Source organism: Leptonychotes weddellii, chromosome 6 (genome assembly GCF_054177405.1).
Source record: "Leptonychotes weddellii isolate Sample4059 chromosome 6, ASM5417740v2, whole genome shotgun sequence".
In the NCBI taxonomy this organism is placed as follows: Eukaryota; Metazoa; Chordata; class Mammalia; order Carnivora; family Phocidae; genus Leptonychotes; species Leptonychotes weddellii.
This window is the reverse complement of record NC_138374.1, coordinates 119,909,766-119,924,866: the sequence shown is the minus strand read 5'-3', so window position 1 is coordinate 119,924,866 and position 15,101 is coordinate 119,909,766. Positions and strand designations below refer to the sequence as shown.

Below are 15,101 nucleotides of genomic sequence, written 5' to 3'. Positions count from 1 at the left end.
GATTTTATTTATTTATTTGAGAGAGAGAGAATGAGAGAGAGTGAGTACATGAGAGGGGGGAGGGTCAGAGGGAGAAGCAGACTCCCTGCTGAGCAGGGAGCCCAATGCGGGACTCAGTCCAGGGACTCCAGGATCATGACCTGAGCTGAAGGCAGTCGCTTAACCAACTGAGCCACCCAGGCGCCCCTATATACATATATATATATACAACACACAGTTGCAGCACATTCCTCATTCCCAGACCACAGCTGTTGCAGCAGGTCCTAACATCAGGGACTCCAATGGTGAACCCTTGACTGCTGCAGATGTAGCAGTTCTGCTGGTGGGCCAGTAACATAGGTTTTGCTGGGAGTCATTCCTGGAAACCCAAACTTGAGCCTACTCCTCCATATCTTCCCATGACCTTGTAAGAAACTAGGTAGCTTTCAAAATGCTCAGTATTAATCCCCATTCCTCTTCAAATAGCGGGAGTGGTTTGTTTCCTGCGAGTAAGTTGTCAATGTTACAAAGATGATAAATTGCATATCATCTGCTTTAAAAATAACTTATAGTACATAAACCTATTTTGGCATATGGGGAGGGCATGCAAGACTAACACACAGAAACACACACATATGGGGAAAAAGAATCACTAAACACACTAAAATGTCAATGTAGTCATCCCTGATGGTAGAACGATCGGTAATTTAAGTTTTATTTTTGCTTATCTTTCTTCAAATTTTTTAAAGGAAAAACCTTAAAAGCTTTTCTCCCCTGCAAGACACAAAATACTCCTACAGGGGGAAAAAAAAAAAGTGATTTCTGAATGTATCTTGAAATGTTTTAGGCAACTAGATTAACTGAAGTTATTAATCTGCATGTAACACCATAATACACACTGAAGTATGTATCATGGTCTAAATAGGGGAGCAAGTCCCCATGGTTCACGATCTCAGAACAAGTATTTGTCTATTCCAGTGGCACAGTCAAGCAGACTGCTCTCTGCTAGAAAAAGGGCAGCTATCTTGGGAACTAAACACATGAGGTGAGACTAGTCAGTGCAGCAGCTGCTGGCAAGCTTTCTTTGTTTATGATAGCAAAGTATGTTGCTTAGAATTGGCTAGTTATTTTAAAAGGCACAGAACAGAATGGAAATGCCTTCACCTATCCAAGCATTAAATGAGATTTCAGAAAAGAAAGGGCAAAAGTGAAATGAACAAAGGAGACTTTCTTTTAAATGCTCCTTTCAATACACCTTTTTAAAAAAGAAAAAACTTCCCACATAACTAACATATATTTCTGGATTGTTCTTCATTCATCCATTTTCTCTACCCACCAGCTTCATGACCAAGACCCAGACAAAGACAAGTCATATTTCTTTATTCACTGGCAAACATTATCATGAAGGATCACAATGCATTTACAATTATCCAAAGAAGCAGCACATAAAATAAGCCGTTCTTAAGCTATGGAAATTCCTATCAAAGAATTTTATTAGAATTAGATTATAAGAAAATATCCTTATACCTATTAACACTGTTTTATAAAGCTATTTTTAATGTCATTTGATACTGGTTATTCTTATTAAAAGCATCTTTCAATGACAAGTTTTTAATTTTTATAAACAGATTTTGGATCTTTTATGGTTATTGCTTTCTGTGACCTAAGAAACCTTTGGCTACACTCAAGTCACAAAGATATTCACCTATGTTTTCCTCTAAAAACCTTTGTACTTTAGCTATTAAATGAAGGTCAATGATCCATCTCAAATTCATTTTTGTGAGGAAGGTCTTGGTTCATTTTTTTTCCACATGGAGGTTTAGCTGTTCTGGCCTCATTTATTGAAAAGACTTTCTTTTTCTGTTGGATTGCTTTGCGACCTTTGTCAAAAATCAAGTAACCACATAAATGTGCATTTATTTATAGGATTTCTCTTCTGTTCCACTGATCGATTTGTTGTTGATCCTCATGCTAGTGTCACACTGTCTTGGTGACTGGATACTACTGACTATAATATTCCTTGTATTGCTTTACAAAATTTAAGCCTCTATGAAATGGGTATATAAGGGCACCTGGCTGGCTCACTCAGTGGAGTGTGCAACTTTTGATCTCGGCATTGTGAGTTCAAGCCCCACGTTGGGTGTAGAGATCACTCCAAACTAAAAAAATCTTTAAAAAACAAAACAAAACAGAGATATAAATTAAGTTGAAATAATTGCATGGGATCAAGATGAGCCTAAAATAATCCTTAAGAAATCACTTTTTAAAATTGTATCATGGATTTGAAAGCACTCCATAATCACTATTGTATCCAGAGCAAAATACATTTACCCACAAATGAAAAACTACAAATTCTTTATTACCTTCATCTAAAATTATGTATGAAAAATATTTTATTAATTTTTCTACTCAATTTCCCACCAGATTTTTTCACATTAGTTATTTAATAATACCACAATGTAGTAAGTTTTAAAATAATCCTTAAAAAATTCATGTGTTTGAAGCTAGAAGATGAATAAGCAGTCGCTCTATGTATGTTTAAACTTTTCCATAATAAACTGTTGAAAAAAAAAGTCATGTATCAATTTCAGAAATGTATCTAGTAAGGAAAAAAAATTAGATAATTTCCTTTATAAAAAGAAGTTCCATAAAATCTCCTTTAAAGTTTAACTTGGAGAAGATTAGGAGCAAGAATACAATTATTTCATAAAATTAAAAAAAAAAAACAAGCAACTCCCAAAAGTAATTTTAAAAATTCCATTGTGAGCGAACTGTACATGGTTCTTGAAACTATTGGGCTGTACCAATTTCATTCAAATTGGCATAGAAGAGTCCTCCACCACCACATCCTATTTTTTTAAAAAAGCAGATAGCCTAAATTGTCAAACATCTGATTTTTTATAAAGATACAGCTTAGCAGCCTAAAAAATGTTGCCAGACTGACAATAACACCAAAAATCTTTTAAGATTTATCATTTGTTCTTAACCTGAAATTCTGCTTTGAAGCATAATATTCACACCTTCCTGAAATAATTCTAATAACAACCCCAAACACTTAAAGAAAGTCGGCTAAAATAAACTGAATGTTTATTACTTTTTCTACTGGCAGCAATAAAAATCACTAGAAACTATACTTTTGTCTTTTTCAAATGATCTGCATTAAAACCATACTTTCTCAAGATAAAATTCAGTTTTAAAATCCTCAAAATGTTTAGATATCATACAGAAATACTGATTTTTTTCATTAATGATGAGGAGAAACAAGAGATCTAATTTAATCAAGATCTGACATTCATAAATTTTAAGCATGTAACTGAGCTAAAAGATTGAGAGATTAATTATAACAATTACAGGTAGAGAATAACATTTGTGTAATTCCTAGGTTCATTATGATAGTATATATCCACAGAACCAACAGCAGAAGTTCTCAGATCCAATGTCAAATAATGGAATTTGGGCAAGCACTCTAAATATCACTTTTATTTAAGATGCACTACATGCACATGATGCAGGTAGGGAAAGAATCCATGCATTAAAGACAAGACAGACTGGTACTATTGCCGAACGTGCATTGAGTCAATTAGGATGATGCTCAAAGTTCTTTATACTTAATCGTTTCCATGAAAATAAGTGCAGAAGCAGAAATGTGTATACATCCCAAAGCATCTTCTTCATTTGGTTTCCTGTGCTTTCTTTGCATTCTGTTTTTCTTTTGCCTAGAAGTTAAAGATAGTATTCTATAAAATCTTAAAAGTCCATTTTAGATCACGTTAAAATGTGTGTAAGTGGGCATTCTTAAGCTAAAAGGCTTGAAATGCATTGTTTTCAAGATTTCTAGAGTAATATCCTTCATAACTCAAGACTTGCAACAAACTACTGCTGGACAAATTATAGTTATGTTTTGCCCTCAGTAAAAAAGGATCATGTTCGGTTTACAGTTCTTTCTTATCTGCAGTTGAAATATATTATTATAATTGTAATAACTTAAATATACATAATTACTCATGCCACAAAGTCATACTCATTCATAAATACTTCAAAACGATATATTTACATATGTGCCCATTTCTCATTCAAATTGAGTATAAGAAAAATCTTGTATTAGTTTCTGCATGTTTGAATGAGTTTAACAGAATATCAGTAAAGGATCACATGTCTATAGTATTAAGAAACATTACTTATAGAACCTTTTTAAAAAATGCTCTTACCTTATTTCATTTGATCCTCATAACAATTATATAGCTTGAACCCAGTAATTCTATTTTATTTTTCAGCAGATGAGAAAGACAGCTTATAGATTTCAAACTTGACAAAAGTCACACAGCTAGTATAAAATAGGACCTCAAGAGGTCAAAAGACACCTGTCCTATAGTGGTGCTTTTCAACGTACAGACCAATGACCTGGGGACCCTGCTATAATGCTGATTCAATAAAAAGCCTGAGATTCTAAATTTCTTTTTTTTTTATTTAAAGATTTTATTTATTTATTTGAGAGAGAGAGAATGAGAGAGAGCACATGAGAGGGGGGAGGGTCAGAGGGAGAAGCAGACTCCCTGCCGAGCAGGGAGCCCGATGCGGGACTCGATCCAGGGACTCCAGGATCATGACCTGAGCCGAAGGCAGTCGCCCAACCAACTGAGCCACCCAGGCGCCCGAGATTCTAAATTTCTAACAAATTTTTAGGGGATACCAATTCCACTCGTCCTCAGATGACACTTTGAGAAATAAGATTTTAGAGTACTAGAATATAATGTTCTTTCCACTATGCCACTTGAATCAGAAAGGAACAAATAGAGTTTTGTTATCACACAACTAAGAATAAAAACTTCCTTAGATTAAAAAATAGGGTAATTACAACTACAATATTTTTATAATGTATTAGGTAGTATAATTATTATACAACTATATGATAAAATAAAGTGCTATGCCTGAGAATATATTAAGGCAAAATATTATATGTACCATATAAAATAAAATTGCTTACATGAACATTTTTAGTTAGCATAATTTATAATTTGATATGTATATAATTTTTAACAAAGTTCTGTTTCCAAATAATAAAAATACAATTTAATTTCAGATATAATTTGAAATAAGAATATGTACTTTTCCCATATTGATCTCTGAATATACTCTGAATATACAGAATGTTTAGTAGGATTAACAAAAATAAACTTACTGGTTTATGACATAAATTTTACAATATAATTAAATGAGCAGACATCTAATACAGAGAGTGTACATACATTTATTAAACTATATAATTCAGATAAAGTTAAGAATAAGTGAAATAAGTTAAAAATAATTACCACCATTTATTGAGCACTTATTTATGTACTTTATAGACATTTAGTCCTCAAGAATGTGAAGTAGGTATGATTCCTAATTTACAGATGAAGAAATGGAAACTATAAACAAATAACTTGCCTAAAAGCACCAGCTAAATTCGCACCAGCAATCTAAAACCAAAAGGCTGTATTCTGTTCAGCCTTTGTTATAAATAAAAAACAATATTACGTTTCTACATAGCATGGAAAAAAGGTACATTGTTACCTTCTATACAGTATGTCAATGAAACATCAAAAATCACTGACTCAAATCAGATAATTCTGTAATAAGAGATATCAATGTAGGTATTATTGTGAATACCAACTATTCTTCTACCTTATTTCTATTAAGGAATAGAAAAAGTAAGTTCTAAAGATTATTATTATTTTTTAAAGATTTATTTGTTTGACACAGAGAGAGAGAGAGAGGGAACACAAGCAAGGGGAGTGGGAGAGGGAGAAGCTGGCTTTCCACTGAGCAGGGAGGCTGATGCAGGGCTCGATCCCACTACCCTGGGACCATGACCTGAGCTGAAGGCAGACGCTTAACCGACTGAGCCACCCAGGCGCCCCAGTCCTAAAGATTATTACCAACTGAATTATAATGTCTTAGTAAAATGTGGACAAAATTCAGTATTTTGAAGGTGCTTTGAATCCCACAGCAACTGATTCTATGATTTTATATTATGGTAGGTTATTGGTGATTATTAAAAACCTGGGATAGACAATGATCCAGAATTACTAGGTTAAGGTAAAAATATTAAAAGAATTTTACTAAGTATACCTGAACTCAGTAAAAGTTTCACAATGAAATCTTCAGCTAGCTGATTTTATATGTTAAGAAATAGATTTGCTATAGGGCACAAGAAGTTTTATAGCTATGTATTTTTAGGTTATTTCCCAAGCAGGTATTACATAATGTCTATTCAACTCCTCAGAAAAGAGTAGAAGTCTCATATAACAAAAATACTTATAAAAGGTAAGATCTTAACCTATTTCATTATAGCCATATGCCCTCAGGAGAATCAAAGTCTAGATCTTTTCTTTATTATTCTGTAAAATAAAAAGATGTTCAAATTCAAATACTTTCATGCCATCACAGGCTCTAACCAACTACCTCAGTTACTCAGAGATCTGATCCTGGACAGGGATGGCATTTACACCACTGCCAAGAGTAGCGACATCTTTCCTCTTTGGTTCTTTCTACCTCTTTTATACTTTGTTCCTTTATTCTACTTTCCCTTGGCATAGGGGACTGAGGGGTCGGGGGAGGAACAGTTAAACTTATTAATTTCTTAGTAATTTCAACTTATCCATTTCTGAATTCTACATGTTATTTTTCTTAGAAGTATTACTATTAAGCAATTATCACTATTAAAGCCTTTGTATTGTATATAATTATAAAATCTCATCATTATTGTTTTTTCATTTGTAACATGTTTATCTGCAGAAAGTAATATTCAATATGATATAATGATTTAATTTTTTCAAAATGTGATGAACAAAATACATTTATGCTTAAGGAAGCTGATTTATTGGTAAAGAATAAGCATTTGATTCTAACCACAGATTTAAAATTTTATGGATGTGAAACTTCAAGTGGCATAAGGCTATTAAGGAGCCACCCTGTGCTCCCCCAGGACTTTCAACATGTATTGATTCTGGCACTTATCAGAACAATCCTATTCAGCACAATACTATAATTATTTATTCCTTTCCCCAACTATATCATGAACTGCTTAAGAGAGAATAGTATATCTTAGTTATACATATATCTATAGACTTTAAGAAGTCCTGGAATATACTTACAGCTAGATAAATGTTTGATGAATAATCTTAAAATTTCAAAAATTTTAATCAAATAATGCATCTGAATTCCTTATATTCCTTAGGGGATATTCCTTAGGGGATAACAGAATGATTCCTTTAAGGGAATTCCTTAAGGGATAACAGATATTGTATATACACAAGGAATAAATGTAACCTCAATATTGCTTATGCAATATTATGAATCAAAGAGTAGTCTGAAGAAATAGGCAAAAGTAGATCAATAACTATCCCTTCAAAAAAAAGGTGTAAACACAAGAACACACTGAGCTGGTGTCCCACTAACACCAGGCATTCATATACTGCCACACTGTGTCCAAAATGTGAAGTAAGAAATTACAGTTCAATGCCTGTTCTCCAACTATGCTTTCAAAAATACCTGGGGATATATTGTCCTCAAAATCAAACAAGAACGGTTGTTTTCCTAATTTGCACCAAAAAGTTTATTCATAGACCAATTTTAAAGAAAAATACATACATTTTAAATTTCTCTAATAACATTTGGCCTTTAGTAATATTTATCTATAGTTAAAATCTGATGCAACAGATCATATGATTTAACACAACAGTATATTATTATTTTAATATTTTTAATAGAGAAATATTTCATAGTGTTTCATACAAAGAACACAGTATCTAGGAACTTCTGAGAATCACAGAACCCTAATTGTTCATCTAAAACTTTTAAAATCAGTTTCCCATCTTAGAATAACACCATGGGATACATGAACAGAAAATCTGTATGGAAAAGAGAAGACTTAGCAGTTTTCTGCAATAATTTGTACACTTAGTGCTAAAAGCAGAAGCACACGTTTCAGGATCTGGATAATAAGGTATACACAAAAACCTTAATTCTCATTTCCTATTATTTATGATGATATAAAAAGGCTGGGTTGAAATGTATCTTTGCTTCAGAAACTTTAAATTAATAAGAAACACATACCTACCATGTACTCTGCTCTTAAGTTAATGGTCCAAACTTTTATTTGCCTAGTAGTATCTTCTCAAAGTGTTCCTCAAAATGTGGTACACAAACCAGCTGCATTAGAGTCACTTGGGGTAACTTATTAAAGATTCCTTCCCCTATATCAGAATATCTGGGGAGGGGCCAGGTAACATGTATTTTAAAGAGTATCCAGTGATGGTCACTTTCAGAAACACTGATTTACAATATAAACTTAAAAACAATTTAACTGTATTGCAATTGTGCAATTAATATTTAAGTGTCTTATACTGAAGAAAAAAAATCTTACAAATCAGAATTTTTCACAAACCTATGTGAGCTTTTCTTTGGCAGAAAGAATACTAGCTTAGGAATGAATAAAAAACCAATTTATTAGTCTAGGCTATAGTTATTTTTTCCCCCTTCAATGTCCATTCTAGTTTTAAATTCTATGATAATTCAAATTTTTCCTAAATTAAATAACAAGGAATCTATTATTTCAACTGTTACTATTAAAAAGTTGCTTTCAACTTAGGGGCGCCTGGGTGGTTCAGTCGGTTAAGTGTCCAACTCCTGCTTTCAGCTTAGGTCATAAGCTCAGGCTCATGAGATCAAGCCCCACGCATCAGGCTCTACACTCAGCATGGAGTCTGCTTGAGATTCTCTCTCCCTTTTCCTCTGCCCCTCCCCACTGCTCTCTCTCTCTCAAATAAATAAATAAAATCTTAAAAAAAAATTTGCTTTCAGCTTAAAGACAGGAAAAATTTTAAATTTTATTCTAATACTAGGTACAACCTAAGTTCTTAACACTAAGGATTTGGGAAGGCTAAAGCAATGGGACAATTCCTTATTTTGATTTTATATCAGGCTGAACTAAAAAAAATATCAGGTTGAACTAATGCTCATCTAGAATATACAACAATAGATAAATGCAAAAAAAATTAAAATAGGACTGCTTCAACAAATTTTACCTCTACTCAAACCAAAAAAACATCTTGTTTTGGGGGAATCTAAATCTAAGTATTCATCAGTAAAATACTTACCTTTTCTACTAGTGGTATTAACTGTTGGTGTTCTGCTAAAGTCTTTAATAATTCCATAATGAAAGGCAGGTAATTATGCTTCCTTCTGATATTTTCGATCTGAAAATAAAACAAATATCAAACCACACTAACTTTACATTTCCACTAAGTTTCTGATATTTTGATCTTTGCATCCAACTCAAAATAGAAATGGGAGAAAACCTTCCATTCTCATAAGAAAAAATATTAGAAATAATGAGATTCCATCCCCACTGAGAATAAAGACTAATACAATAAAACATGTGAGAGTTTCTTGGGTGTGGCTTCCTACTCTTGGCTTAGCAAATAACACTTTTAAAAGTCTAAAATTGGGCGCCTGGGTGGCTCAGTCGGTTAAGCGTCTGCCTTCGGCTCAGGTCATGATCCTGGAGTCCCTGGATCGAGTCCCGCATCGGGCTCCCTGCTCAGCGGGGAGTCTGCTTCTCCCTCTGACCTTCCTCCTTCTCATGCTCTCTGTCTCTCATTCTCTCTCTCGCAAATAAATAAATAAAATCTTTAAATAAATAAATAAATAAATAAATAAAAGTCTAAAATTATTTATGAAAACTTAAGATGAAAGTAAATTTAAGAAGCCCACATGATAAATTAATACTCTTACTACAACTATGCAAATAATCAGGCCACGCCTAATGAAACCAGCTTTATTTTGTGATCAAGAATAATCTTTCTTTGAATAACTTTTAATGAAGAAGATCGACTATAGGGAAAGATCTGTGCTTCAGGTGAAAACAATGCATTGTCCAGAGCACCCCTCCCAAGTTACGTGATTCTAGTTTTTCACTGCCACTGAGCTATTAAATATTCTGTCTGGTAGAGGTTCAATTTACTTCCCTTCTCCCATAGAAAAAAAAGTTTCCATCTTCAGTAAATTCATTTCAACATTCCTTTACTTCATATAAACTTGAGCTGCTTTAACTTCTCGTTTGAACTAGTTGTGACTACAGATTCCTTCAATTAATTAATGAATTAAATAAAATCTTAACACATGTTCATTTTATAGCAGTAAGAGAATCATTTCACCTTTTTGAACAAGCATTTTCAAGCAATGTAGCATGTAAAGATTCTGAAAACTTAATTTGTGTTTTATTTTAGGCTAATATTAAAACTTAGTGATGAAATAACCCTGCATTAAGAATATATAAGTGATGGGTAGTTATTTTTGTATACCACATAAAATGGAAGATAAATATTCAAGCTTTCATCCCTTACTTTCCTATCTCCATTAACTTGGAATACTCTGGAGCCAGCCCCTACCACTTCCAACTGAAGAAACCGTACCAGTTCAAGGTTCATTTATTTAACAGTCATTTATTGGCTGTTAAGTATGATACAAAGCACTATGCTAATGCTTTGGTGAGCAATAAAAAAGAAAAAAGGACGATCCTTGCCTTCAACTGAGCTTCAAATGAATAACAATGCTTTTTCTACTATGATACACATGAGAAATGACATAACTACCATTTCCAGACTCACACAGTTTAAGAGAAGAGATGCAAATGGTTAACTTCAAGTATAAAGCCCTTTAATTCTTTCTTTTTTTTTTTTTCAGTAGGTTCCACGCCCAACATGGGGCTTGAATTCGTGACCCTGAGATCAAGAGTCGCATGCTCTACCGACTGAGCCAGTAAGGTGCCCCAAGCCCTTTAATTCTAAATTTGAAGACTGAATTCACATTGTACAAATTCACATTCTATTTTCTCTTCAAAACTAAAATAAGAAGCAAACAAAAATGTACTTCTTAGCTCTGAAAAGGCCTAGACATAATGACTAATCAGTATCACTGAGCATCCAAATAGTGGTTTCTAAATAACATTTCCCAACAAAAGAACCCAGGGCTTCTTGAAAAAAATGGCTAATCCAAGTCTGAAGTAGAAAATGGACAAGATGAGTCTGAACCATCTTGTCATACTGGAAATCAAGGAAGCTATCAAAGATGAAGAGAATCATATCAGAAGGACTTAGGACTTGAAGTGGATCCTAATGGCCAAAGATAAGACAATTTGATCATCATTAATTGCAGTGAACTGAAACATCAAATAGGTTAAAAATTTGTTCATAATGATACTTCAAAAAAAATTAAAAAGAAAGAAACCTCCTAGTTACCTTTGTGGGGTGCCAAGGAACCAACTCATTATTCTGAAAACTAGTAAATGATGGGGGAAAAAATCAAATATTCAACATACCTTCATGTCAAAATAGACTACTCTATATTAAAACAAAGGAACAAAAAAAAAGAAAACATACCTTATATCTTTTTAGTTTCTGTACTTCTTCTTCAATAAGCATCTGGTTTTTGGCAACCTCTGACTGAATAGCACTTAACATATTATTACCCTGGTCTGTATCCATGGGTTCCTCCTTAGGGTAAAGAAAAAGGAACAGCATACCCTAATGATTGAGGCTTGAGTCCAGAATATTTTAAAATGATAAACACAGTACAATTATTTTCAAATTTTACTCTTAATATTGGTGACAGAATACCAGTCTAACTGCAATATTAAAGGACAAAAGTCCTAAGTAGTACCTCCCATATTTCTATGTTCTACAATAACACATATGAGTTTTTATCTAAAAAAAACCTATACTGCAAAATACTATATTGCTACAATCTTTTGCTTAGCTATAAAATAAATTTGCTTAAATATGCTATTAAGAAAATGTCATCATTCTCCCTCTGCCCTCTTCCCTCTCGTGCTCTCTCTCATTCTCTCTCTCAAATAAATAAATAAAATCTTTAAAAAAAAAAAAAAAAAAAAAAAGGGGCGCCTGGGTGGCTCAGTTGGTTGAGCGACTGCCTTCGGCTCAGGTCATGATCCTGGAGTCCCGGGATCGAGTCCCGCATCGGGCTCCCTGCTCAGCAGGGGGTCTGCTTCTCCCTCTGCCCTCTTCCCTCTTGTGCTCTCTGTCTCTCATTCTCTCTCTCTCAAATAAATAAATAAAATCTTTAAAAAAAAAAAAAAAGAAAATGTCATCAATCAAAGGAATGTAAAAAAGGTACTATTACTAATTATCTTCTCCGATCATATTTACTACAAAAAAATAATCAATTACATAGACTAGTAAATATTACATGTAAATCTAAGTGTACCCAATTAATTCTCTGAGAAATATATTCTAACTTGCTTAATTATAATAATGAAATTAAATAGTTAATTGCTAACACTTACTTAGCATGTAATATTTGTCAGTCTGTTTTTTAAGTGGCTTACATATATTAGCTCAGTTAATCCTCACAACAGCTTTCTAAGGTAAATACTATTAACTTCATTTTTCATTAAGAAACTTAAGCACAGGGGCAGGAGCTCCTGGGTGGCTCAGTCAGTTAAGCGACTGACTTTTTTTTTTTTTTAAATAATTTTTTTAAAGATTTATTTATTTATGTATTTGAGAGACCAAGAATGAGAGAGAGAGAGAGTATATGAGAGGGGGAGGGTCAGAGGGAGAAGCAGGCTCTCCGCTGAGCGGGGAGCCCGATACGGGACTCGATCCAGGGACTCCAGGATCATGACCTGAGCCGAAGGCAGTCGCTTAACCAACTGAGCCACCCAGGTGCCCCAAGCGACTGACTCTTGACTTAGGTTCAGGTCATGATCTCAGGGTCATGAGATGAAGCCCCTCGTGGGCTCCATGCTCTGCATGGAGCTTGCTTAAGATTCTCTCTCCTTCTCCCTGCCCTGCTACCACTTGCACGCATACGTGCTTGCTCTCTCTCTCAAAAAAGAAAGAAAGAGAGAGGGAAAGGAAAGGAAGGAAGAAAAGAGAGAGAGAGAGAGAAAGAAAGAAAGAAAGAAAGAGAAACAAAAAAAGAAAGAAAGAAAGAATGAAAGAAACTGAAGCACAAAGAAGTATATTCCAATTCATACATCCACTAAGTGGCAAAGCCAGGAGCTGAATCTAGGGAGCCTGACTCCAGAGTGTATTCTCTTAATCATCACTCAGGACACTTAATTAAATCAAGAAGGGAGGAAGGGAGGGGGAGAGAGAGAGAGAGAGAAAGAGAGAGAGAGAGGGAGGGAGGGAGGAAGGAAGGAAACGAAAAAGAACAAAGAGAAAGAAACAAAGAAAGAAAGAATAAAGAATGAGAAAGAACAAAGACAGAGAGAGAGAGAGAATACTTTCCCTGAGACAACTAAACTAGAACTTTGCACCTAAAAACATGGTCACAAACCTCAGCAAGTTGTCTTTGTAACTCTGCTATCTTCTGTTCATATATCATTTTTCTGTCAGACACAATGGCCATTAAGTTAAATCGAATTTCACCTTCACTGTACCTAAAAAAAGTTAAAGTTTATAATGTAATAAACAATTGTAACACTATTATAATTAAGATAATCTATTGTGACTACCCCATGGTTCTTTAGGATAAACACAAATCTATCAATTGGCTAGCAGTGAAAATTGACATTTTAAAAAAGCTTTCACATATGAAAGGCTACAACTGCAGGAAAAAAACTAGCTAAATTTAATCACAAATATTTTTAAATCTTCTAAAATAAAATTATACCACTAAACATGTGAAATAAAAAAATATTTTGTTTTCCTACTTTTATAAGAAACATGGCAACCATCATTTACTTCAGATCTCAGAAAAAAATAACTAAGACCTCACGGTTGTTGGATTAATTATACTGGCATTATGATGGTAATTAACTATATACTTTTTTCCAAGTCATGATGTAGTTATTTTTAGTTAATATATTTTTATATTTCACTTATACTTTACATTTTATTTTAAATTATAAAATATTTGTATAATATTTTATTAATATAATATGGTTATATCCTGTTGCAAAATTTCTGAATGCTGTTTTATTTTCACTACTCTGATACCAGGGTATCACAATGAGACATCTCATAGTATGTTTATTTATGGTAAAGACTGACATTAGAAGAATTACTGGTAAGATTATGGAAATGGTGCTTAATCAAGATGAGAATATATAGAAAATGTAAGCCTGTTTTTTCATTATTCACTTATAACAGTTTCTCATACATATTTCTATTCACTGAAAGAATATGGAGCAATATTAACTACAGTGCTTTGAACTATGTAAAAATGTTGTTTTTAAAACTCTGCTGTGGGGGTGCCTGGGTGGCTCAGTCATTAAGCATCTGCCTTCGGCTCAGGTCATGATCCCAGGGTCTTGAGATTAAGCCCCCCATCAGGCTCCTTGCTCAGCGGGAAGCCTGCTTCTCCCTCTCCCACTCCCCCTGCTTGTGTTCCCTCTCTCGCTGTGTCTCTCTCTGTCAAACAAATAAATAAAATCTTTAAAAAAAAATTTAAAAATAAAAAAAATAAAACTCTGCTGTGGACAATTATCATATGATCTCGCTGGTATGTGGAATTTAAGAAACAAGACAGAGGATCATAGGGGAAGAGAGGACAAAATGAAACAAGATGAAACCAGAGAGGGAGACAAACCATAAGAGACTCTTAATCATAGGAAACAAACAGCGTTGCTGGAGGGGAGGGGGGTGGAGGGATGGGGTAACTGGGATGGACAATGGGGAGGGTATGTGTTATAATGAGCACTGGGTATTATATAAGACTGATGAATCACAGACCTGTACTCCTGAAACAATTAACACATTATATGTTAAATGAATTTAAATTTAGAAAAATAAAATAAAATAAAAAAATAAAATAAAAATAAAATGGAACTTCCATTTCCTTATTTCTCTCACTAAGAAACACCAAATAAAAACACTAGACATAATATATATTTTTTAAAAGAAAATGAAAGGATGAACGAAAATTCTGAAAGGTGGAGAGAAGGCAGACAAGCTAGGGAACCAGGACCCAAAAATGACACAGTGGTGAACTCCTTGAGTTATCTCATTTGCCTTCATATAGCCTAGACTTGGAATTAAAGAAGCCAGCAACTAAGAAATGCCAACAGGCACAGACAAAAAAAGCACCAACAAAAGTCTGCTCCTTCTTTC

General features: G+C 33.8%; 1 protein-coding gene and 1 long non-coding RNA gene across 7 annotated transcripts in view; one reads left to right on the top strand and one right to left on the bottom strand.

Moving 5' to 3' along the window:
• Positions 1–11,347, top strand: part of LOC145722363 (uncharacterized) — a 49,645-nt gene extending 38,298 nt beyond the window's left edge. Inside the window, exon 3 of the long non-coding RNA XR_014146579.1 lies at positions 10,711–11,347. This is a non-coding gene — a long non-coding RNA (uncharacterized LOC145722363). The remainder of the gene's footprint in view (positions 1–10,710) is intronic.
• Positions 1,343–15,101, bottom strand: part of UCHL5 (ubiquitin C-terminal hydrolase L5) — a 43,759-nt gene continuing 30,000 nt past the window's right edge. For 3 of the 6 annotated variants that reach the window (XM_006728425.3, XM_031041947.2, XM_031041943.2), the window contains 4 exons: positions 13,327–13,429; positions 11,403–11,516; positions 9,120–9,218; positions 1,343–3,695 (listed from right to left, as the gene is read on the bottom strand). In XM_006728425.3, the coding sequence (XP_006728488.1) occupies positions 3,651–3,695; positions 9,120–9,218; positions 11,403–11,516; positions 13,327–13,429 (361 nt within the window). In that variant the 3' untranslated portion in view covers positions 1,343–3,650. Of the gene's footprint in view, positions 3,696–8,079; positions 8,231–9,119; positions 9,219–11,402; positions 11,517–13,326; positions 13,430–15,101 lie in introns of those variants that run through there. The other 3 variants (XR_004079530.2, XM_006728426.3, XM_031041937.2) reach the window with 3 other exon arrangements.